Consider the following 25,256-nt stretch of genomic DNA (forward strand, 5'->3'; position numbering starts at 1 on the left):
TGTAGGGGGAGACTGAGCCAAGGCGTAGAGCAGTGTGGCTTGTTTAGCCTGAAGACTCCTTTCTCCGCTCGGATTCTCCAGCCCTTTCTTGGGGGACACAAAGCTTTTAATCAGCGTCCTGCAATCTGGGTTTCGTGGTTCAGATCTTGGGGCCTCCGGAATCTCACCAGTCACCAAGCATTAGTCACGGGGATCTAAAGCTCCTCTAAGTATCGGAAAGCAAAAGAGAGCTGTGTGTTTCCCATGGCAAGTCTGCCCAGGGTGACCAGCAGGGTTGGTAGGCTGAATTTTTCAAAGTGGGGGGCGGGGAATGAAGAGCAGGGGCCCCGCTGGCATCAAGGCTGAGAGTTGCTGACTTGGATGGTGAGGCTTGTAAGTTACTGGGCGGCAGGGGTGGGTGGGGGGGCACATCGTACCGTATGTGGTGGAGAATCGGTTTCTCTAAAGTAGAGTGTGTGGCCTGTCAGTCCTTCTCAGAAGTTGGCTCCTGAATGAAAGCTTCAAGGTCAGGTGTTTGAGGACCTGGCAAAGGGAGTTCTGGGGAGTCTCCTGGAAATGAACAGACTTCCTCTTTACTGGAAATTAGATGGAAAAGGGATGGGTGCAGAGAAAGGCAGATAAAATCAACAGGAAACTGGATATTGGCATAAATTTGGATTTTACCTCCAGAAACAGGTGGAGAGAAGCTTGACAAGAGGAGTATGAATGGGAGCAGGGCCCCCAAATCTCAGAACTTTAGAACTGGGGTGTTCCCGCTGAGTATGGGGAGTGTGCACGTGAGGGCCCGTGGGTGCCCCCCCAGAATGAAAAGGGATTCTCAAGGGCTGAATCAAAGGTGCTGGTGTGCGTAGGGGGAGGCGGCATGGCACCCACAGCCTTTTTCTCTCAGGCGTGGGGAAGGAGTGAGGCTGGAAAGGCAGAAAGGATGTAAGGCAGAAAAGGTGAAGGTGGAAGACACTTAGAATGTGAGTGCTTCCACTTCCTTGTTTTGCCCTTCCTACTGCAAACTCACAGTCACACACAAAGACACACACATAGATACAGACACACACACAGATACACACATAGAGACACAGAATCACACACAGACAGGTGGAGACGGACATAGTCACAGACACACAGATGCACACACACCAGGACACCTTCAGCACTGAGGCCCTGAGGACATTTTCCTCCCCACATGAAGGCGGAAGCTGTGGAATTTTCAGTGTAGTGTTCTCCTCCCCGGGCCGTGGGATAGAGGGCCTTTCCTAACCATCCAACCTACCCAGGTGTGCTGAAAGCTGAAGGCGTGAGCTGGAGCTGTCATGAGGGCGAGGGAGGCTGCAGGTGACCTCTTGAGGCCCCTGCATTAGCTGCGGGAGACCCGTGCTGTGACTGGCTGGTGGACAGGATTCGGGAGGAGAGAGGGAGACAGTAGCTGAGACCATCTCAGTAGCTGATGCTAAGAGCACCTGAGGCTAGGCTGGTTTTATGCACAAGCATGCACACATACACTTGTTCAGATACAAGTGCACACATGTACACATGCACACACATGTACACACACATTGACACATTGCAAAATACATAGGCACATTTACACACATATACACACATGCGTAGAAACAATCTCACTTGCACAGACACCCTGAAGATTCCTGTCTGTGGCTTCGTTTCTCTTCTCAGCTGGCCTCGGTGACCATTGTAATCAAATTCTCTGTTGGGGAGGGAAGGATGGCATAGGCCACGGTGGCCCTCAGCTCCATCCTCCTTAGAATTGGTTGGGCCTGCATTCGGTCCTAAACAGTTTTGGGGTGAGGTCTCTGAGCTGCAAGGCCCAGGAGAGGCCCAGGATGGCATGGCTCGCGTGGTGCTGTCTTTCTTTCCCTCAGAAGCCCCACTCAGAGACAGCACTTACTGAGTCCCCAGAGGTACCAGACCCTGTCGTAACAGTTCAAGTTTAAGCTTGATGGTGGTTCTGTGAGAGGCACAAAGACCCTCCTCACACAACTGCTGGTGCGCCGTTCATGCAGACTGCACAGCGTTATCCAGGGAACCCATTCATATTCCACTGCTTGTGTGCGGCAGAGCCTTTGTGAGCTACTTGTCTCATATAAAGACACCACGGTGGTGGGATGTTGTGGCTGCCCCGTGTCAGAGAGCAGGAAGATGCAGTGTCTGCCTGCTCCCCACAACATTCTCCTGTTCTGCACCAACCCCCAGCCGTGCCTGCGGAGCCCCAGCTCAGCCTCGAGCCAGTGGGCCCTTGTCACCAGGTGGTGACACCTGGGCTGGACTTAGTTACAGTTTCCTCTCACCCCCATCCCACTGGTTGGCTGCAGAGCTGCTCCCACCCTGTCCCAACTACCTGTGCAGGTGGCAGGAAGGTGCTGGCCCTGAGAGAGCACACCGCTCTCCCTGTTCCAGGAGGCCATTCTGGGAGCCCTGCGCTTGTTTAAATTGAGAGCCTTGGTGGGGCTTGCTTCCCCTTCTCCCTGCTGTCTGCTCTGCATCCCCAGATCCCTGCAAACCCCAATCAGAACGCGAAGCCCGCCCTGGGTTCACTGGACAGGCCGGAGCTACGGGAGGAGCGCTGTTCCGGTTGCCATTTTGACCACAAAATCAAGGCCATTGTCCTGGTTGGCGCGGAGACGTCTCTTGTAGCAGCTGCTGCTTTGAGTGTTTCAGAGTCCACAGCAGTGGGGCGCGAAGGCTTTTTTGGGGGCTGGCAGAACGCTCCGACATGGGGAGCTCTTGGCTCCTTGGGGCGACCTCTCATCTCCCGAGGGGTTGCTGTTGGGGGCTTTCTTCTGCCTGCTCTTCTCAGCGGGTTCAGAGGCCCTGCCCTCTGCCAGGCCCAGGACTGGTGCTCCCTTAGGACAGCTGCCAGCACGTCCCACGCCTTCTCCCTCCGCTACTGGTGGCAACTTTCAGTTTGACGCCAGGGGTCTGTTGTGTATTAAGCCCTACATGAGCGATAAAATGTGGAGCCATTCTGAGGGGACTGAGCTTCATGCACAGTTCAGCTGGAGCGATGCTGCCCAGCCATAGGACATAGCGGCTCAGAGCCTACGAGAATGTCGCTCCGCAAGTCCGTGACCTGCGCTGACTGCCCAGAGCGGTCCCTGCCTCTGCCGCTCTCCCCGCCACCCAGGGAGGCTGCCAGCACGGCTGGCCTTTTGCAGCGGGGAAGATTGGAAGGGAGACGCAGAGAATGCAGAAATCTAGTATCCATCAAAGCTGTTCCAGCACGGAGTAGGACTGCGGCCCGTGGGGGCAGCGAGATGAAGGAGAACGTGACCCCTGTGAAAGGGGGGAAGAGGGAAAGACTGGCTCTGGGAAGAGAGTGGGGCTCAGAGGTGAGGGTGATGAAGAATTCTTTACTGAAAGGAACTTTCTAACGGCCTTGTGGGCTACACAGACAGCTGGGGACTGAGCCATGAAGGGCATGCTGGCACTGACCTGTGTGTCCTGGGGCTGGTGTGTGTATGAACCCTGTTGTGTGTACTGACCTGTGACCTGTGTGTCCTGGGGCTGGTGTGTGTATGAACCCTGTTGTGTGTACTGACCTGTGTGTCCTGAGGCTGGTGTGTGTATGAACCCTGTTGTGTGTACTGACCTGTGACCTGTGTGTCCTGGGGCTGGTGTGTGTATGAACCCTGTTGTGTGTACTGACCTGTGTGTCCTGGGGCTGGTGTGTGTATGAACCCTGTTGTGTGTACTGACTTGTGACCTGTGTGTCCTGGGGCTGGTGTGTGTATGAACCCTGTTGTGTGTACTGACTTGTGACCTATGTGTCCTGGGGCTGGTGTGTGTATGAACCCTGTTGTGTGTACTGACCTGTGTGTTCTGGGATGGTGTGTGTATTAACACTGCTGTGTGTAGTGACACTGTATTCCTAATAGTTTGCTTTTCTCTCTGGACCTAGGGATGTTGCATTTTTAAATTTTATTTTATTAATCCTCACCAGAGGATATCTTCTCCATTATTATTATTTTTTTTTAAGAGAGAACAGATGGAAGGGAGGAGGAGGAGAGAGAGAAACATCAATTGGTTGCCTCTCCCATGTGGCCTGACCAGGGCAGGGGATCGAACCTGCAACCCAGGTACATGTCCTTGACCAGGAATCAAACCCGAGACCCTCTGGTATGCAGTCGATGCTCTAACCACTGAGCATGCTGGCCAGGGAGGCATCCTCATTTTTAAAATCAGAAAGCAAGGCTAGTGACCCCCCAATTTCTGAGAGCGCTATAATGAGGCAAATAATAGTTTTTATTTCTAATTTTAATACTATTTTCGTAATGTTTTAAAGCAATAGTATTTAAAGCAGAGCTCGGTGTCTGTGAGACAGTTTATGCTGCATGTCAGGCACACAACTATACACATCGAAGGGTGGAATGTGGATTCTCTCATGGTTCTGGGTGCAGCCTGGGGACTTGTTTAAATGACCTTCTCTCTCCACGAGGTAATCTTGTAGTTTGGCCTCTGCCCTCATTCCAGGCCTGTGCGAGGGTGGGGGAGGTGGGGTCAGAACCTCACAGCGGATGAGCAAATCCTGACGGGACCCTGGGACCCGGATTCGCCAAACCAGAGCCAGTCTTCCTGGAAGCCAGTCCTCTTGGGCAGGGCCCCGATAGAACTGGCACTTTTGCTCCATTTACTCCCTAATTAGGATGATTACTCATTCCAGTGCACTTGGGACAGCCCAGTCCCCACCCATTGCTCCCTGCGGTTATGAATAGTGTCTCTGTTCACTTTCAAGTGTCTGGGTTGGGACAGTGAATTGGGAAGTCACTGGCACCCCCAGGAAGCGATGAGGATTCTAGGGGAGTCCTTTTTACTCTTTACTCTGCAGACATTTTTTTTTTAAATACGCATTTTTAATGATTTCAGAGAGGAAGGGAGAGAGAGAGAGATAGAAACATCAATGATGAAAGAGAATCATTGATCAGCTGCTTCCTGCACACCCCCCTTTGCCCCCCCTCCCACTAGGGATGGAACCCGCGGGGACCTGGGCATGTGACCAGGAATCGAACCATGACCTCCTGGTTTGTAGGTCGACGTTCAACCAATGAGCCACACCATCTGGGTACTCTGCAGACTTGTGAGGTGACCACAGAGATGGAGGACGTCTGTCCTGTGTGCTGCCTGGGCCAGAGGCACTTTGGTTGTAACTGGAGCCAAGGAGAAAGAGAGAGCTGATCGGGTAGCTATTCCAGGAATTAAAAACATTTGGATGTTTAATGAGCTTTTTCAAGAGCCATTTGATTTGCCTTTAGATTTCTAGACATCTCTCTTCACATATTTGATGCCTGAAAGGCCAAATGTGAGTGTTGTCTTAGGTTATTAAATTAGATTACCAGTTAATGCAATTATAGAACTTCAGCTCTTGGCCAAGCTCCTGTGGAGGCTTGGTTAGCTCAGATGATTCAGTTAGGAGTTCAGTCATTTCTTGTGAAGAAAATCACAGCTCTTTATGGAACAGCCTCGCTTTAACCATGAACATAGAAGGAAGCCACTTATTTGTTCAGTAAACATTTTCAAGCACTTGTTGTGCACGGGGCATTACATTGGGAACGGCTGAGGGTGGGCAACGGAGGCTACAAAAAGCCGAGTAACGCCCAGCCCCTTGCCTCAAAGAGATAAAGCCACAGCCTTTTGCCCAGATTTGGGAGGGAGTGAAAGTCTTTCTGACACCGTTGTTTCACAGCTTTACTTGCTTTTTCAGTTGCCCTTTCTAAACGCTTGGCTGATTCCTCTGTAAGATATAATTTGTTCTGAGTAGTCTTATCTGATCAGGTTTAGCAGTCGTCGCATGGGGTCTTTGAATTTTCATCCATTGAAGCCTCAGGTTTAAAGCATCACGTTATTAATTAGAGCAGCTCTTTCCCTTCTTGTGATGAAGGTTGTACCAGCCTGTGGCTGGCCACGGCCATGGTCCACACACACAGGGACTTTGGTTTGCACAGATGCTGCCTGCTCCATCCCCAGGGCCCTGTGAGGCCGCATTGTCCCTTTGTCAGTGCTGGCTTCCTCTGTGAGCATCGTACAGAAGCCCAGCACAAATGATCACATCAATGAGGGTCTTGACTCAAGACCACGCAGCTGGAATGAAGTACTAACATTGGGAGCAGTGTTTCTGTGCGTGGTGGTCCTCAAATGTTAGCAAGCATCAAAACCACCTCGAGTCTCACTGTCAAGAGGTGCTGGCCCTGTGGGTGTGGGCGAGGCCCGAGAGGCTGCACCTCTCCCAGGCTGCGGCTTTGCAGGCCTGTCCACCACAGAAGGGCCAGGAAGGGAGGCTGCTCACTCCAGTCAACATGGAGTGACACTGGGCAGGTCACCTCTGGCGTGCCACTCAGGGTAGAGTCTTGAGGACACAGTGGTCTCCCAGGAACTTAGCCTTTTCTGCAGGGTGGAGGGTGACGATGGGCGTGTGGAGTGGGGACGGTCCTTACATTCAGATGCTTTTCTGTAGGTCGAGGCTGAAGCCGTGAATCGTTCGATTACCATCGCCAACCAGACCAACTGCCCCCTGTACATCACCAAAGTGATGAGCAAGAGCGCTGCTGAAGTCATCGCCCAGGCCCGGAAAAAGGGTAGGTGCTGCTGGCGGCCTGACTGCCGGCCAGTTTGGAAGCGAGCAGGGCTCCTTTTCCAGACCCTCATGCCAAGTGGTCCGCTTTCACCACGTGCCAGCATTAACCTAATTACAGCTGAGCAAGGCAGGAGCTCCAGTTTCTCCCCTGCTCTGCCGCGCAGCCCTCAGTACCTGTTTAAAGCCGTGCACTGCACCAGTGGGTGGGCAGGCACACTTCCCCCTGCCACGCCCTCCTCTGGGAAGGTTGGATTAATTCGATGCAGTCTAGATAAACTAGGCACGTACACAGATGGCATCACTTTCCATCCACAGCAGCAGCACCCTTCTGGGCAACTTTCTATTGCAAAATGCATTTCCCCTTGTGGCTGGTAGTGCTGTCCACTGGGTGAGAGAGCCTGGGGAGTGGGGGCGGGGGTGTTGCCCTGGACATGTCATGTCCAGGCCTCCTGGTGCCCAAGTCACTCCCTGTGCATGATGTTGATATAGTCTGGGCTGAAGCTGGGAGGCCATCGAGAAAGTTATTGGAAACTAATTTACTAAGTGCAGCTTCCAGAGCTGTTCCGTGGGCACCTTATCCATTATGGATGCCGCCGAGCCTGGCTGTAACCTGCCCTTGGCAGCGAGTTTGGATACTCGCACCACTTGTTCCTGGCTTGGGAGGGTAGCTTCCCACACAGAGCCTGATCGCACGCAGTGGACACAGGTGGCTCTTGGCCTGACGTGAACATGACTATCATAGGAGGGTCCTTCCTCTCTCCCTGCTTCCTTCCTTCCTTCCTTCCTTCCGTCCTTCCTTTCTTCCTTCCTTCCTTTCTTCCTCCCATTATGTTCCCACCCTTTGCCTCTCTGGATCTCTGCAGTCCTGTATTTCTTCATTTCTTTTATTTCTTGTTCTGTTACTCTCTCCATCTTTGTGTCTCCATTTCTCTCTTGATTTCTGCCCTGCTTTCTCCTGGTCTCGCATCTCTTCTTGGCCTCTCTTTCTCATTCTCCTTTTGCTTTACCTCTCTCTCTCCATTCCTCTTTCTCTGTTAATAAGGGGCAGTCTGACCTTGAGGCTTGGTTTCTAGTTCTCTGTGGGATGGGATCTGCATGGATAAGGACTAGGGTTTCTTCACTGATGGGTGACTTGGGGCAAGACTTAGATCAAACTGCTGAGTGACCACGGAGTCAGCTGGTCCCAAGAGAGGGCGGCTTGCAGAAGGCCCTCCTTGGAGCTCTCCTGGGCCTCTGTCCTCAGGCTCCAGATCAGATGGGATGGCTCTGTGTCCTCTTCCTGCAGCTCATCCTCTCATGGCAGCTGGAAGGAATTGCCTTTTTGAAATAAAAGATTCACCTAAAATAACTTCGTCTGCTCAGAATGGGCTGTGGGTTGTTTCTGGGAGACCTGGTGGATGGTGACTGTGAGTGACCCTCCCTCATGAGGGCCCTGTGTCACCCAGGCACCCGCTTCTAACATGCTGGCGTGTGGAGTCAGCCTCAGCGCCCAGCACGTCACAGCCGCTGCTTCCCCGAGGGCACGGTGGGCACAGTGTCTGAAGGAGGAAGTGGTGGGCAGCCCATTTCATTTGTTTTAATAACCATCCTGTACTCAGATGACAATAAGAAACAAAAAGTTAAACATTTAATGTAATTTTAATATACAAAAAGTTAAACATTCAATTTAATATAATTTAACTGCTGAGGCCTTGTTTTTTAACTCAGCCTGTGACTTGCACAGGAGGAGGGAGGAGGAGGGCCTCTCACCAGACCGGGTCTGGGCCAGCCCTGGCAGGTGCGCTGGAGACCCTTCTCCTTTCTGTGCCTTAGTTTCCCCACTTGAAGATTTGGAGCTGGAGAATGTTGTTATACAAACAGTCCTGTTCTAATGCGCTGAGACTCGGTGCCCGAGGTGTCTCTCTGTTGTCTTTATGACTTTGATCCTGTGTCTGTATTAGGGTGTGAGGGTGAAGAAGGGACTACGAAGTCTGTTTGTTTTAGAACCTTCCAGGTCTGAGTCCCAACTGTGCCCGCATTGCGGTTCCCAGGGCAGCTCTTGCATTCAGACTCTCGCTCACTATTTAGTCCGGGAAAGCCTTTGCTTCAGAGGGACCGAGGAGCCAGGAACCCTCCAGTGCATCCCGTGCTTATGAGGAAGAATGGAAATCCTAGCTGGCTTTGCAGGCTCTTAAGACTCTTTCTGTCTTGTTGGGACTTTGTAACAACTTTGGGAGGTGGCCGGGCCGGGGTCATTGTACTTAGCTTTACTTGGCAGCCGAGTAGACTGACCCCCGAGGCTGGCGTGTGGTGGGATATCTGGCCTCAGGCCATGCATATCCATGTTAATATGGAACTCTATGCTTTGAGATTATTTTAGTATGGGAAATGTGGTGACCATCTTCTTGTCGGTATCTGTTGGGATTCAGTTCCTCAACAAGCCTGGTAAAACTAAAGCCTGACGCCCAGCACAGTCTGGGACAATATGGGCCGAGAAGAACAACAACGTAAGGCTGTATAAGTGTTCACACTCTGGGATCAACCTCCTGTGCTGACAGATGCCAGGCCCCTGTGCACTCGCACGAGATGCTGGGCAGGCGGGGGCGGGGGGTCATCTCTAGGCCCCTGCAAGGGGGGGCAGGGAGAGTGACTTACCCCACAGCACGACAGTGATGCTCGAGTGAGACGCTGTTCATAAAGATGCGTTTAACACGCATACCTGCTACTCACATGGTTGCTGAGTCAAGGGCTGGTCAGAGAAGCAAGGAAAGACGCCTGCTGACCTGGGCGAGGGTTTTCTACGAAGGATTCTTTTCTTCAGGTGGGTTCTTCTGGCCCTGGAGGCAAGTGTGAGGCCAACTTTCCGCTGCTCCATTTCTTCATCTATAAGTTGGAGAGATTTTTCATTCATTCAAGAGCTTTTACTATGTACTTTTGTTGTTGTTGTTATTGTTAATCTTCACCTGAGGGTATTTTCTCCCTATTGCTTTTTAGAGAGAGTGGGAGAGACAGAGAGAGAGAAACATCGATGTGAGAGAGACACATTGATTGGCTGCTTCCTGCACATGCCCTGACCTGGGTAGGGGATCGAGCCTGCTACTGAGGACATGCCCTTGAGTGGAATCAAACCCAAGACCCTTCAGTCCGAGGACTGATGCTCTAATCACCGAGCAAAGCTGGCTAGGGCTACTGTTTCCTTTTACTGTGTGATACTTCAGGCCTTTGTGCCGTGGTCGAAATGGTCCTAGCCCTCAGCTCCTTCACCAGCAGGGTGGGAACACGGGCAGAAAGTCACAATGGCAAATGGTCAGTGCTGCCAAAGAGGTGCAGCCATGTGTGGTCAGAGTGCAGAGGAAGGCGCCGATGTTGACAGACACACATTACCTGTCTCAGGCCACAGGGGAGGACTCGCCATGTCTCTGCAGATGGGCGCTACTGGAAAATCCTAACCCTACACCTGCTTCTCTGATTGGCTCCCATGTGCTGGTCCTACATCTAAAACGGGGAGTTTGGGGAAGCAAGGATATGAGGAAAAACATAAATGAACACTATTTTCACATGCCCGTCTGACCCACCACGACCACACTGTTCCCCAGAGGCGGCCTTGCACCTGCTCCTCCCTCCTCTGTGCCGTCCACTGTGACAGCCAGGACCAGGCTGCCCTGAGCAATTTTTACTCTTCAAAAGCACTTGGACGTTGGTCTATTTAATAGGCTCCTAGCATGAAGAGAAACTGAAATGTGGAAGTGAGTATCGTGCTCCCCAGCTCATTCATCCTATGAGAAACCGAACCCGGGATCGGGACTCCGAGCCAGCCCCCTCTCCACTGAGGGCCCCTCTGGGACTGCTCTGCAGTGGCTCCTTCAGGCTGCATTTTGTCCACGTGTGACATCCAGTGTGGCCGAGATGCCTCCCGCGTGTGGGTGACAGTGTGTGGGCAGTGAGTGCCCGACCTTAGCCAGCGACAACCTTCTCCAGCCTCCTCCTTCCCATCCCCACCACCCAGATGCAGAAATGCTCAAAACATCTGGTGGTTGCTGATGGATGTTAAACCCTGGGAACCCAAACCGAGACAAGGCTTCCTTTGCCCTGCGGGTCAATAGGAACGACGCAGGCACAATGAGAAGCATGTGGTCATGGATGGAGCCGGGAGGACCACCCCAACTTGGGGATGGATCCTAAGTGTCATGCTAATCACAGCCTGCAGTCTTGGACCCAAAGAGTGGCACATGACTTGGCTTGTGCATTCCATAGAAATATGTTAGCCAGGGCTCTTCAGAGAAACAGGAAGGAGGGAGGGAGGGAGGGAGAAAGGGAGGAAGGGAGGGAGGGAAGGAGGGAAGGAGGGAGGGAGGAAGGGAGGGAGGAAGGGGAAGAGAGAGAGAGAGATCTTAAGGAATCTCCCGCAGTTGTAGGCACTGGCAAGTCTGAAATTTGCAGGCTGGCCTGGGGGCTTGGAGACTCAGGGAAGACTTGATGTTGCAGCTGGAGCCCCAAGGTTGTCTGGGGCAAAAATTCCTTCCCAGACAAAGCCCTCACTTTAGCAGCAGACACAGACCTTGGGAATGCAGTTTGCACTGTAACGCAGCCACTGCAGGATGGGAGTCTGTGCAGGGTCCAGGTCTGAGGCTGGAGGCTGCTGCAGATGAGCACCTCCCTCAGGGCAGGCAGAAACCCCGGGTCACAGATGCTGCACTTGGGCTGTGAGCTTGCATCCCCGAGCCCCTCCTTTCTTTACCACGTGGTCTAGCACGATTACTCCATTTGACAGATATGTCCTAAGGTATCGAACACTCGGTCAACCCAAACGTTGCTTCCTAGAATAAATCGTGAGTGTGTCTGTGGTGGGGATATTTTGCCCATCCCTGTTGCCCTCTTTCCTAGTGGAAATGAGTCATTAGTGCCCTTAAAACAAATCAGATTAGAGGAGCGATTCCAAAGCCCCAGGCTCCTTCAGGGAACGTTGATTCTCTTCCTCTGGAACCACTCTGGGTACCAGAATCTGATGGGATTACTCATGGGTAGGCCCGGCTGTTGGCTCCTGGCTCGGACGAGAGAGAGAGAGAGAGAGAGAGAGAGAGAGAGACAGGGAGACAGAGAGACCCAGTCAGTGTTTCACTGCTTTTGTGGTTGTGTGTTGAAATACATGTACTCAGTTTTCCATTGTTTTTGCTCTGGGTTTGCCCTGCTTCTTGTCCATGGGGCCGCTGTCACAGCCCAGCCTCCCATTTACTCTGCATGAATGCTCTCAGGCCCCAGCCCCTTGTGAATCAGCACCAGCCGCGGGCCCTGCAGTTCCGGGCTGGCCTGGGGAGCCTGCCAGCTGCTGGCTCAGGGTCCCATCCATCCTTCAGTTTGGACTTTCCCTGGAGAAGGACATCGGAAGGTCTGACCTCCGCCAAGAAGGCCTCAGCAGTGTGTGTGGAGGAGTGCGGATCGGCCAATTGAGCCCATCGTGGTTTATTCTGATTAGTGGTGATTGTTTCTGGCAGGCAGCTCAGTGGTGTCTGTGGCCTGAGGGTCAGAAGCTCCCACTGCTCGCTCAGGTACAGTGCATCAAAAGGGGTGGTGCCCTGGTGCTGGGAGCAGCCCCCAGCCCCCAGCATGGCCCACACGCCTCCTGGGGTGGGGGTCTCCCACAGGATGGGTTAACTCCTGCCCTGCCCTGCCCTTAGGGGCTGAAGAAAAGGAATAAACCAAAAGACCGCAGTATCTTAGGATCCCTTGGAATCTGAACAGGAAGGACAAAGCAGAAATGAACCTCAAGCTGCCTTTCTCCTTCTCTAAGTGCCCCCGTCTCAGCTTGGTCCCGGCCCAGGAGCCCTGGCTCAGCCTGGGCCTCAGGCAGGGCTGCTCAGCAGTGGCCTTGGAGCTCTGACCCACTTCTGGGTTTTCCAGAGGTTGAAGGCTGAGTTCATTCTTTCGTGGTGAGTGCATGTTCTGTGCACCAGCCCCGTGCTGCCAGCAGTTGTATGTCACAGACTGAGATGAGGGCCGCAGTCAAGGGTACGCATGTGAGGGGGATTCAGGATGCGTTCAGGAGCCAACCGCTCCTTGCACTCAGGTTTCCAAAGCAGGACTGCAGGGCAGATTCAGGCCGAGGACGAACAGGAGCAAGTTACGGGAAAATCAGGGAACTTTATGGTGGTCCAGGATTTTTTTCTCCAGGTGGTTCTGCTCTCTTGAACTTTTTCATGTCAACAAAACTCAGACACGTTAGGGTTGAGTCCTTTGTTCTCCTGATGCCTGTGCCAGCCTCTGCCTTGTGCTATGGCAATAGCCAGCAGGGCTCCAGGCCTGGCTGCGCGGAGCCAGGAGGGGAAGAGCCCCAGCGGAGGTCCCGAGAACCGCGCGGCTGGGTCCTACTCAGCCGTTTGCATCTCATAAATGGACTTGGTGGCAGCCAGGGCCTGCGCGGTGTGCGGCGTTTTTCTACTTTGGAATGAGCTGGAGCTGTTTACATCCAGCTGGCTCCTCAGACCGAATTCTGCCTGAGAGGCTTTGAGAAGGTCCAGCACCCAGGAAACCTGCCAGGGGGTTCTGAGCGTTGGCTCTCGGGGCTTCCTTCTGGGTGAGGCTTCCCGGGTGTGGAGCCCTCCCTTCTGCTTCAGGATTGTTACCGATTTCCCCTAGAGAGCTGCCGCCGTGGCCTCTGACGCCGCTGGCTGAACAGGGACTTCTTTATGAAATTCCTGAGGCTGGAGGGCACAGCTGGGAGGAGCCAGCTAGAGTGGCCGCTGCGGCATAGAGGGCCTGTGGTTTAGTTATCCATCTGGAGGTAAGGCATAGAGGGCCTGTGGTTTAGTTATCCGGAGGTAAGGCCTCGGGAAGGCTGTGGAGAGGAAGGAGACACATTCCTGACTGAGAAGTGTTTGGCCCTGAGGACCCTGTGTTTGGAGAATGAGGAAGGGCTGGAAGGACCGCTGTGGGGGTGGGGTAGCTGTGTGGCAGGAGGAGGTGAGGAGAGGGGATTCCTGGAGGTGGGAAGGCTGGCCTGGCATCAAATTTCAGCTCCGATGCCTTTCATTAGTAAAAGATCACCCTAACACACACTTACTGAGTTCAGCCTCCTATGTGCAGGCAGAGTCGTGTTTGGTAGGGTATGTCCATCTAGGGAGAATCCAAAAATTCAAAATGGGTGGTTATTGGAGTACTGGAGTGGAGACTGGATTGAGTTTCCGATGATGTGAATGGGGAGATAAGCTTTGTTAGGCCGCTGGACAATGGCTTGCATCAGATGTGGCAGTTCCTTTTTGTGCTTGAAGGCAAATGCTCCTCGAAGGACTTCTTGAAGGGAGTGGCCTGGGAAGATGGTCTTAGGGAGATCACTCCGGGCATGTCATGGAGAAGGGATGGAGAGCTGGGGAAGAAGGTTAGGAAAGCAAAAGTAAATCTAAACTCTGATCGGGAGGCTCTGCTGGAATGAGCTGGGGGAGAATGAGCTGAGGGATGGGACACGCAGTGGAGGAAAGGATGGGTCTCAGCCATTGAAGCATTGGCATTCTATGATGTAAATGATTCCCACCTTTCTGGCTTGCACATGAATGGACAGAGAAGGACATGATTTGGGCATGGGGGAACTGACAGTCTTTCTTTATAGTGTATTTCGCAGTATGTACTGCAAAGTCCTTTGTTTCTCTTACACAGCCAGCTGTGACTCGGGGTGCTAACGGCAGTTCCCTTCAGGTGGTACTCAGGGAGCCACACTGTCTCTTGGGCAGATCTGTGTTTGCTCTCAAATGCTTCAGCTCCTTGATATAACATCTCATCCCCTCTCTCAGCTCATTAGCTAGAACTAGACACTGTGAGGGGGGCTGGGAAGTGTTGGGAGAGTAGGGGGAGTATTTGGTGAGCAGTAAGGTTAAGTTTGAGATGCTATGGATCACCCAAAAATAGGAGTCTAGACAGCACTTGGGCCTGGATGCTTGAATGCAGTCTGAGAGTGTTAATGATTTGGGAATGAGCAGTGTAGGAGGTGGAATGTTTGGGATCGCCTATGGAGTGTGTTGAGTTAGAAGAGCAAGGTCCCAAGGTGAACTCTGAGGGAACACACGTTGAGGTGGTGCCTTTGGTGGATGAGGTATTTGGCTTCAGGTATCTATGTCCTCACCGGTGAGATGCCGCTGGCACCTTCTCTGAAGGGATGGTGAGAGTCCTTGACATGCTGCTGGGCAGGTGGCTACTCCCAACAAGGCTGGTTTCCTTTCTCCCTCATTGCATGGTGTTCAGCTTTGTTCTCTTTGTCAGGAACCGTGGTGTACGGCGAGCCCGTCACCGCCAGCCTGGGAACTGATGGCTCCCACTACTGGAGCAAGAACTGGGCCAAGGCCGCTGCTTTTGTCACCTCCCCACCTCTGAGCCCTGACCCAACCACTCCAGACTTTCTGAACTCCTTGCTGTCCTGGTGAGTCTTGGCGACTTGTTCACACTTTCCATTCTCAGTCTTTGCTCAGACCAACCTGACCTGGTGGGTTACAGCATGGTGGGCAGAAGAAGGCTTGCAGACAGACCTGTGTTCTCCAAACTCAGTTGGCTAAACGGGAACAGGGGATTGTCACTTTGGCACCATTCTGGGGAGGGGAATTTAGAATAAAAACGTGGGCCAACCGACAGGGATGAATGCGATATCCAAAGGATTCCACTGTGGTTCGGTGACACCCTAAGATGCCTTACAAATAGGTGTCATCTGTTTCCCTTCCAGTGGAGATCTCCAGGTCACTGGCAGTGCCCATTGTACGTTCAACACTGCCCAGAAGGCGGTCGGAAAGGACAACTTCACCCTGATCCCCGAAGGCACCAATGGCACTGAGGAGCGGATGTCCGTCGTCTGGGATAAGGCTGTGGTAAGGAGCAGTGGTCTCCCTCCCGGGCTGGCCCCAGCTTTCTCCGGCCTCCTCATCTGAGGGCCATCGGTCTCATGCCAGCCTTGCAATGGCAGTTGAGAAAATTCTAGAAGCTGGTATTTGTATGACAATATTTCTTAGGTTTGGGAATCCAAGATCTCTCCTTATATAGTTCATTTCCTTCTAAATATTTTATATACATTTTTTATCATTATCATTTGTGATCAGTGGAGACTAAAAAAAACAATACCCCACAGTTTTTAAAATGTGACTCTTTTGTGATTAGTCAGGAAAAAGCTTCGAGACCTGGTGACTTTCTCAGTTAACCTTCTATTCTTGGAAATGGACTCCATCTCCTTAAAAGTGTTTTTAGGGCTCTGTGGGCTCAGCATTTCTACCCACAACAACTACAGGCTGGTGGCGGGCCTGCTTTGAGATACTCTGACATTTAAGGGTCTTGGGACTTTTGCATTTTCAGTGCTTTAAAACATAACAACAGCACAGGTTTTGTTTCCTAACGAATTTTTTAAATTATGCAAACAATATATCCTTGTTCCAGAAAGAATGGAAGTGAATGAAAACTACTCATGACACCATCTTTCAGATTTAATGACAATTAATATGTTGGCCAAATGTCTTTCCATTTTTTGTCAGTGCAAGAGTGCACATGTGTGTATATGATATGTGTGTGTGTGAGTGTGTAAACACCATGGCCTGTTTTATTAAGACAATACATCATGAAAAGGTCTCCACATTCTGAAATATACCTGAAAAACTTGTTTTTATTCTTTATGTTCTTTGAACATTTATGTTGTTTCTGATTTTTTTTAATGCAGGAAAAGTTTATTTCTGTTTTGACAGTAGTTTGGTGGTAACTGCATAAGTGGTCTTGAAAGTGATTTTTAATTGCATGTTTCTAAGTTGAGAAATTGGATATACACTTTAAGTGGAAATAGTTTGCTGCTGTGACTGAGAAGTTACACCTGCAGTGAAAATTTATTTTTCTCATACAGAATCGACTTAGGAAAGAACTGAGTTAGGAAAGCCTCAGAGCACTTTTTTAAAAAAATATATGTTTTTATTGAATTTTTTAGAGAGAGAGGAGGGGAGAGGGATAAGAGAGATAGAAGCATCCATGAGAGAGAAACATCGATCGGCTGCCTCCTGCATGCCCCCTACTGGGGATCAAGCCTGCAACCTGGGCATGTACCTTGACTGGGAATTGAACTAGCAACCTCTTGGTTCGTGGGTCAATGCTCAACCACTGAGCCACATTGGCCGGGCTGTCATGTACTTTTATGTCTTACCATCACCAAGCAATATTTTCCTTATTGGTGATACATATGAACAGTGAAATCGAGTTGCATCTGGGTATGTCATTGAATTGTACCTTAACAAAACAACCACCTCCCACCCCACTGAAGAAATGGGTAGCCTCTCGGACCTGTCAGGCCATCCACTGGACTGATCCAGTACTCAGCTTCCCATAGGGAACCTGGTTTTGTTACTGGGATGACTATCCTTGGACATATCTTTTATTATGCTTCTGGGAGAAATTTCTAGAAGTGGTATTGCTGAGTCAAAGGATATGTATATTTTTTGGGCTTTTGCTATATATATTGCCAAAGTTACTTCCAGGAAGATTGCATCCATTTGTGTGCCACCAGCATTGTGTGACATCCCTCAGTCTCTTCCACCTGGTCCGCATTGGTGTTATAATCAAAACCCCCAAAATGTGGCTAATTTGATGGGTGAATTTTGTCTTTCATTCCATCCCTTCAGTTACTAATTGGAGTGAGTATGTTTTCATATGCTTATGGACCATTGATATTTTTCTCTTCCTCTTAATACCAGCTCATTTCCTTTGCCCAGTTTTCTACTACTTTAGGGTAGTTTTCTATGCAGGCACGTCCTCAAATTCTGCTTTTGAAAGGACATAGAGCACACGTGGTAGAGATGAGAAAGTGCAGGAAGGACATGAGGAAATGTCATTGACTGCAGAAACCCAGACATGGGCTGAGACCTCTAGATTGGCTAGACTAGAAGCCTAGGTCTGCGCCGTATCTTTGAAAAGGACAGCCACTCAAGTCTAATGATGTTTCCTCAAGAGGCGTTTGTATCCCCGTCAACTTTTTTTTTTTAACTTTTCATTTTGAAATAATTATATTCAGAGGAAGTTGCAAAGAGAAGACAGAGAGGGCCTGTGTACCCTCCTCCCGTTTCCCCCGATAGCTGCATCTCACATAATTATAGTAAGATATCAAAGCCCAGCGATCAACGATGGTGCCGTGTGTGTGTGTGTGTGTGTGTGTTCTTTTGTCCTATGGAGATTCATGTGACCATCACTGCAAACAAGGTACAGATGTCCCCTGTCACCACAAGGAGCCCCTTCACTCTACCCATGTATAGCCACACCCATCCCTACCCTCATCACTCCTATTCTGTTCTCCTTCTCTGTAACTTAGTTATTTTAAGAATGTGTATATAAATGAAATCATACTGTAGGTGACCTTTTGAGATTGGTTGTTTCACTCAGCATAATGCCCTTAACATCCAAGTTGTCGTATGTATCAAAAGTGTGTTCACTTTTATTGCTGAGTTGGGGTCCACCCTTCAACCTCTTGACCTGTTTTTGGTGTGTGTGTGTGTATTCTACTCTGCAGGTCACTGGGAAGATGGATGAGAACCAGTTTGTGGCCGTGACCAGCACCAACGCAGCCAAAGTCTTCAACCTTTACCCCCGGAAAGGCCGCATTGCTGTGGGATCCGATGCTGACCTGGTCATCTGGGACCCCGACAGCGTTAAAACCATCTCTGCCAAGACCCACAACAGTGTAAGGCCTGTTCACTGTGCGCAACCAATCCAAACAGATCACAGTCACAGAAAGAGACAGAGGCATGGAGAGTCCCAGGATTGAGGGAGAGAACGCACTGTGATAGGAATGAACGTTCCCTGGGCTATATTATAATTTGCATTTTGTTGATAAAAATTTTTTTTTTTTCTTTAGTGAGGTCAAAAAGACTGACGGTAAGTTACTCTTATCATTTTGGAGTAGCACAGCCTCTCTTACAGATAGAGTCTCTACTGACAGACCTTCAGAGCCTCCAGGCATGCAGGACATTGGGAGCTTCTAGGAGTCAGAGACCATTCCGTTTTTCTAGTTTGGTGCAGCACCTCCCATGGCGGCACTTGGTGCAGGGGACCTAAGTAAACACTCCTGAGGTGCCCACCGGGCATGTCTATTCTTTTAAGCCGTTGTTTTCTCATGTCAATGTTGCCCTATAGAAACATAAATGACAGAGGCTCTTATTGTCCTCAAGGAACTAATTGACTTTGACTTCTTTCCAAATAGAAGAAATACTCCCTGCAGCCATTCTGATAAGATTTTAGAATCTGGAGTTTGGGGTGTCACTTTTTTAATTTTTAAAATTCATTTATTGATATGAGAGAGAGAGAGAGAGAGAGAGAGAGAGAGATTTGTTATTCCACTTATCTATGCATTCATTTGTTGATTCTTGTATGTGCCCTGACCTGGGATTGAATCTGCAACCTTGGCATATTGGGACAACGCTCTAACCAACTGAGCTGCCCGGCCAAGGCCCTGGAGTGTCTCTTGTCTCTTAGTCCAGACTGCAGAGTTTGGCGGTGCCCTGACTTGTTAATGGGACCTTGGGCAAGCAACTCATGTCACGTCTCAAGCTCCTCCGTTGCGAGTGTGGGATTTAGATGAGGTCTCTGGATGTCCTGTGAGTCAGGTCAGGGGCCTTAGGCAGAGGTGTTAGATACCACTGGTTTTTTACAGAAAAAGTTTTGTGTGTATGTGTCTGTATAGATATATCGATGTATCTTTATAGATCTAACATTGAAAGAGTATGGGCAAAGGGAGCTTTGGAAAAGAAATGGACACAGGACAGAAGTGTTTTGTCAGAAACTCATGAATCTGGAAGTGAATTAAAGTTCTGAATTGAAAGCTGGCTCAATAGGGAATCTGATTCTAGACTGCCCACCCCAGCTAGCCTGACTCCTTTCCCAGATACCACCACAGCTCAGGGGTGGGCGTCTGGCATTTCTCCAGGACAGCCCTGGGCCCTTTGCTGCACCCCAATCCTCTCCCATTTGAGCAGAGGGGTTTGAGGTGTGGTGCTCACTAGCCTCTACCGGCACCTGTGGGTGCTGGGATGGTGGGTGCCTTCCGGGAAGGCTGCTCCGCCCTTGGTATTTATTTGTAGCTGACTTTCATCCTCCTTTCTCACTGGCTGGCTTAGCTTTGCAGCATAGCTTTACGGCCACACCGACTTGTAACCTAATCACAACCTCTTGGGGTACAGGGTGGCTTCTTTACAGGTAGCGGGTCCTGCCCAGTGAACCCCCGTATTCCTATGCAGTTAACATCATATTCCTTCCCATTTACTCTTTCATTTGGCCTTTTCAGTAAAGAGATGGTATTATTATCCCGATTGGGAAGATAAATAAACGGAGGCTCAGAGAGCTTAAGTCTAATGTTACATAGCTATTTTGCGGTAGAGCCAGAATTAGAACCCAGAATTGTCCAGCGCGCTTCCCTGCCAGACTGCGTATGCCGCCTCCGGCTCAGGGTTCAGTGCAGAAGCAGCTTCCCCTCCTTGCAGTCCTTCCCCAGAGGTGCTTCCTGTGAAGGCGGAGCTGGACTCATTATTTAAACTGCAGACGACCCACTAGGGAGCTGCATTTGGCGCCCTTAACCTGGGTGAAGGAGCGATGATTCGAGAAGACAGGTTCTCTCTCCAGGCATTCCACCCGAACCTTTCGAGGGCGACAGCACTGCCCTGGCTTTGCCGTCAGGCAACCTCATCTAAGACATGCTGACTTCCAGAAGTGCCTCTTTTTCATCCTCACTTGTTTTAAAGAGCCCACACTAAGCACGCCTGTGCAGCATCCGTCATTTGGGAGAATACAGACAGGAGGCTGTCCCATGTGAGTGTTTCCTACCACAGCGCTGATTAGCGTTAATTTGGAGCATTTAGATAACTATTATTGACCGCCTGCTTGGATCTTCTAGGCATCCAGCCAGATGAGTAATTTAGGGGCCCCTGTGGATGTAGGTTAAACACATCTACACTGGGGAGAGATTAAGCCGGACCGCCTCATGGTTTGACAGAGGATGGGCTCTGAACACCCAGAGGACTGTGATCTGACCACTGACTTGTTGATTTTTTAGTCACTTAGGGTCGTGGGGCTGGTTCCTCCATCTTCTCAGAACGGGAGGTGGCCCAAAGCTCTTGCAGCGGGTTATGCTCAGTCTCCACATGCAGTTAAACTCGATACATGTGTCTTACGATGTTGGCACTAAAGGGCCTGCGATCTTGTTGGGACAGAGCAATGAAGAACCAGACAGTGGATGAGGCAATGTTCTCTACATGCCGGCTTTGTGTCAGGGAGCATGTTAGCTGCTCTTGTTTTTCTATTTCTTGCGATCCTAGCACCATTCCTGCAAAGTGGGCCTTTTGTAGATGAGGAAGCTGTGGATCAGAGGAGTGTAAGGGACTTGTCCTAAGTCACACAAGTGGCAAATAGCGGCCCGGGATGTGAACCCAAGGCAGATGGCACTGGGTCCAAGGTTGTCTCCGTTGCTCCAGTAGGGCGCAGGGGAGACTGTGAGAATATAGACAGTTAGCTGTGGAGTAACAAGACAGAGAGGGAGCTTGATCCAGCCCTTAAAGGATGTCACCCTTTCCAAGGCCATTTCAGAGCTGACAGAATCCTCTCAGGGATCTGCACACGTAGGATGCTTTTTGTGTTGCATTCGTCACCAAGCCTTTGAGAGCAGCAGGGCTGAGTGAGCTGCCCATGGTCACACAGCTTCTGCACCTCACCACATCTGAATGCCATCGGTGCTCAGATGTTCCATTAGTTTATGTGCCACCATCGGGGCACATCACAGTTAAGGTGAGACCCTATAAAAATACGCTGAGCCACCGAGGACTAGCTTGTGCTCAGCGTAGGGTAAGTGAGAGGGGCATCTGCCTCGCAGGATATGATGGCAAATGCCTGCGAGCCATGACTTTGGCTTTGGGTACAGAGAGGGCAAAATGCCTCCTCGGAGAGTATGACCCGAATGCCAGTACTTATGCGAGTTGGAGGTCTGAGTTCCTGCTGCCTGTAGGGTCCAGAAGAACCTGAAGCTGGGAATTTAATATCCAGTGGATTCCATGTGGTCATCCTCTAGGCCAGAGGGAAAAGCAAACCCAGGTCCCCCTGGAAGCACTCGGTTCAGTCTCCACTGACAGCAACTGACTGTGCAGGGCTGCCTGCTGTAAGACACATTCTGACTTCAGGGAAGAGTCTTAGAGTCGACGAAAGACTTGGGGACACACTTGGGTCCCTCCTCCGAGATGCTCTCTGCCTTGTTCCTTCGGTTGTTTCCACGTGAGTCCTCGGAGCCTCAGAGCAGTACTGACTCTCCCTCGTTGCTGTTCTCAGTCAGCACTGCTGCATTTAAAAAAATGTTTTTATTGATTTCAGAGAGGAAGGGGCGGGGGGAGAGAGAGAGAGCGCGAGAGAGAGTGAAACATCACTGATGAGAGAGACTCATTGATCAGCTGCCTTCCACATACCCCCTACTACGGATTGAGCCAGCAACCTGGGCATGTGCCCTGATTGGGAATTGAACTGTGACATCCTGGCTAATGAGTCAATGCTCAACCACTGAGCCACACTGGCTGGGCCAGCGCCACTGCATTTTGACACTGAATGTGAGCTAAGGAGCCAGCCGGGGCTTCTCCATGCTTATCAGCAGAGGTGCTGACCTGCAGCGGGACAGCTCATTCCCAGGCTAACTCCTTTAGTGCTGATAACCTGGTCTGGATTCTCCCAGAAGCCCAAGCGGCTTTGTATGGTTGGAGCTGCCTATTTATGCTCCATTCCTGGGCTCAGCGCAGGCATTGGTGCCTGTGACAGGGCAGGCAGGAAGGAGCAGGAGGCCTCCGGGAGTCGGGGTGGCCCTGGGTGAGCTGAAGCTGCGGGATGAGACTGACAGTGGAGTTTTTGTGGGGAGCACAGTGCCCCTGATTTCTGTTGCCTTGCTTCCAGCATGTTTTCCAAGAGGGCACACAGATACGCCACTCTTTCACCCTGAAAAGCTTGGATTGCTGCATGTTTGGGAAATGAACTAAACCTCAAACATCTTATCAAGGCAAGCCCCTTAAATTACCCCAGTCCTTTCATTCAGGGACTGCAGCTTCACCACATCGCTAACAGTATGGAGAGCCAGGCTCACCAGCGGGAAACCCTAGCCCCGGATGGCCATTTTGTCCATGTGATGTGGGGCAGTGGGTGCTGCCCGCCTGGTGAAAGCTAGCCAGGGTGGCAGGCGTATCTAAGTGTCCTGTGCCCTCTTCCTGCAGGCTCTCGAGTACAACATCTTTGAAGGCATGGAGTGCCGTGGCTCTCCGCTGGTGGTCATCAGCCAGGGGAAGATTGTCCTGGAAGACGGCACCCTTCATGTCACCGAAGGCTCTGGGCGCTACATCGCCCGGAAGCCCTTCCCTGATTTTGTTTACAAGCGTATCAAGGCAAGGAGCAGGGTGAGTAGCTTGGAGCATATGATGTTTTGTCATGGATTACATTCCGTTTCATAAACCTTTCTAAGCACTTTGAGTCCAAATATCAAGATGAGTACGAGGGATTCAGAGAAAAAGGAAACTTTTTTTAATTCCTGGATTTGAGAATACCAGCGGAGGAGTCAGCCGCGTCCACAGCCAGCCAGAATGAAGTGAGACTGACATGTGCTGTGATAGGGTTCCGGGGCAGGAGCCACTGCTGTGGAGTCAGGGGGGAAAGTGTCATGGCGAGAGGGCATTCTGAGTTGGGTCTTGGAGGTTAAGTGGGAGATTGGCAAGTCAAAGAAGGGAGACACGGGAATATGTAGAGAGAATGTTATGAGCATGGAAAACGTATGGTGTATTCAGGGCATGGAGAGTAGTCTACAGCACTGGGCGGGAGGTGTCAGGCTGGGGTCAATGGAGTTGGAAGGGTATTAAAGGGAGAGTGAGACTGGAAAGAAAGTTTGGGCCAGATCTTGACCATCAAAACAGATCCTTTCACAATATATTTGGAAATTCTGTAGGTTTAAGTGGAAGTGCCTTGGGGAAAATGGTAAGAAATGTTAATTTTTATAGAGTAACCAGTTACCCATGACCCACCTAGGAGGATTGTTGGCCTGGAGTCCTGCAGCTGGCCCCATGCTGATATCTGTCCCTGCCCTGCCCTCCATAAGGAGCGCCCCCATCTCTAAATCTCACCAGCCTCTGTTCTAGCCTCTCCTCTTCCACATCGGGAGGGTGTCCAGGGAGGCATCCTCCGAATGCGGCCTGAATCGGGGGACGGGGCCTGTGTTTTGCAGCTGGCAGAGCTGAGAGGGGTTCCCCGTGGCCTGTACGATGGGCCTGTGTGCGAGGTGTCTGTGACACCCAAGACAGTCACTCCAGCCTCGTCGGCTAAGACGTCTCCGGCCAAGCAGCAGGCCCCACCTGTCCGGAACCTGCACCAGTCTGGATTCAGCTTGTCTGGTATGGTTATGGTTTGGGGAGGGCCCATTTCTGCAGCGGGCTGGTGAGTCTGGAATCACTTTTGTAGAAGGAGAAGCAGCAGAAATGAATGGTATTCCCATTTTCCCCAAAGTGGGAAATACTGATATCACCAGAGATGTCATTCACAGCCAGTGGCCAGTGGGTTTCAGAGCCCTGACATCAGTTTGTGTCACATATAATGGCATGATGCGTACACTGTGTGCATACCCAGTATATTAATAGGACATTTTCTTCTCTGTATTATGGCCATCCTAGAAAAAGATGTGGTGGTATTTCAGGATTTCTCTTCTTCCCTAATATGCAGTACAATTGACTCTTGAACAATGGGTTTGAACTGTGCAGGTCCACTTATATGTGGATTTTTTCCAATAAATACTGTTCAACCAGATGTGGATCAAAAACAATATTTTTGCATTCGCAGATTCCCAGATAAAAATCTAAAATAGTGCTTTTGGTCCATGTTTGGTTGAATCTACAGATGCGAAGAGCCCATTGTAATTAAGTTTTGAGGGAGTCAGAATTATACACAGAGTTTTGACTGCACAGGTGGTTGGCACTCCTGCCCCCTGCGTTGTTCAAGGGTCAACTGTATATTGTATAGTTCAGCTTATGGAGTTTCGGCAGCTTAACTTCGTAGTCCAGATGCTTGCTAGCTGTGCCTCAGTCTCCTCATCTATAGAATGGGTATAATAGTAGTAGCTACCGCATGGAGTTGTTGTGAGGGTTAAATGAATTAATGTGCATGCAAAGAGCTCAGAATAGAGCCATTTGAGAATTGTTAGCTATTTGCTTGAATAAAATATGTGATATTAGGGATGATGAGAGGAAGGGGTCAAGATTTTAGAGCTTCCACACTTGAAATTTCCTTCCAGTCCTTCATTTGGCCCATAACTAGAACCCTTCCACTTTTCTAGCCGTCTGAACCACAAATATGTATCCAGATTTCTAGGTGTGTTAAACAGTTAATTAGATCCTTTTTTTGGGGGGGGGGAGGGTCAGATATATTGGTTTTTAGAACATTGCCATATATGCCATATACAGATTACCCATTTTCGAAAGATTTAATAATAATGAACCTTAGTTTTGTCATAAATGAAAATGGGCTAATGGTGTTGTGCTGTCTTATGTCACCAGGCCATTAATATAAGGAACCATCATATTAGACAGTGAGGTGAGTAGTGTTAGGGAAACATAACGCTAGAGGGCTGTGCCTTCGGAAAAGCTGCACTCAACTGACTACCAGAATAGGGGCAGGATGTAACGAGTCAGGAGACAGCCTGGAATGG

General features: G+C 50.4%; 1 protein-coding gene across 3 annotated transcripts in view; it reads left to right on the plus strand.

The window, feature by feature from the left end:
• DPYSL2 (dihydropyrimidinase like 2) overlaps positions 1-25,256 on the plus strand; it is a 104,280-nt gene that overhangs the window by 76,288 nt on the left and 2,736 nt on the right. For all 3 annotated transcript variants that reach the window (XM_070416627.1, XM_070416628.1, XM_070416629.1), the window contains 6 exons: positions 6,461-6,581; positions 14,807-14,963; positions 15,261-15,402; positions 18,066-18,236; positions 22,786-22,965; positions 23,784-23,949. In XM_070416627.1, the coding sequence (XP_070272728.1) occupies positions 6,461-6,581; positions 14,807-14,963; positions 15,261-15,402; positions 18,066-18,236; positions 22,786-22,965; positions 23,784-23,949 (937 nt within the window). The remainder of the gene's footprint in view (positions 1-6,460; positions 6,582-14,806; positions 14,964-15,260; positions 15,403-18,065; positions 18,237-22,785; positions 22,966-23,783; positions 23,950-25,256) is intronic.

The sequence above is a fragment of the Myotis yumanensis genome, unplaced genomic scaffold, assembly GCF_028538775.1.
Source record: "Myotis yumanensis isolate MYYU_CA2020_CCGP unplaced genomic scaffold, mMyoYum1.0.hap1 SCAF_5, whole genome shotgun sequence".
Classification (NCBI taxonomy): Eukaryota; Metazoa; Chordata; class Mammalia; order Chiroptera; family Vespertilionidae; genus Myotis; species Myotis yumanensis.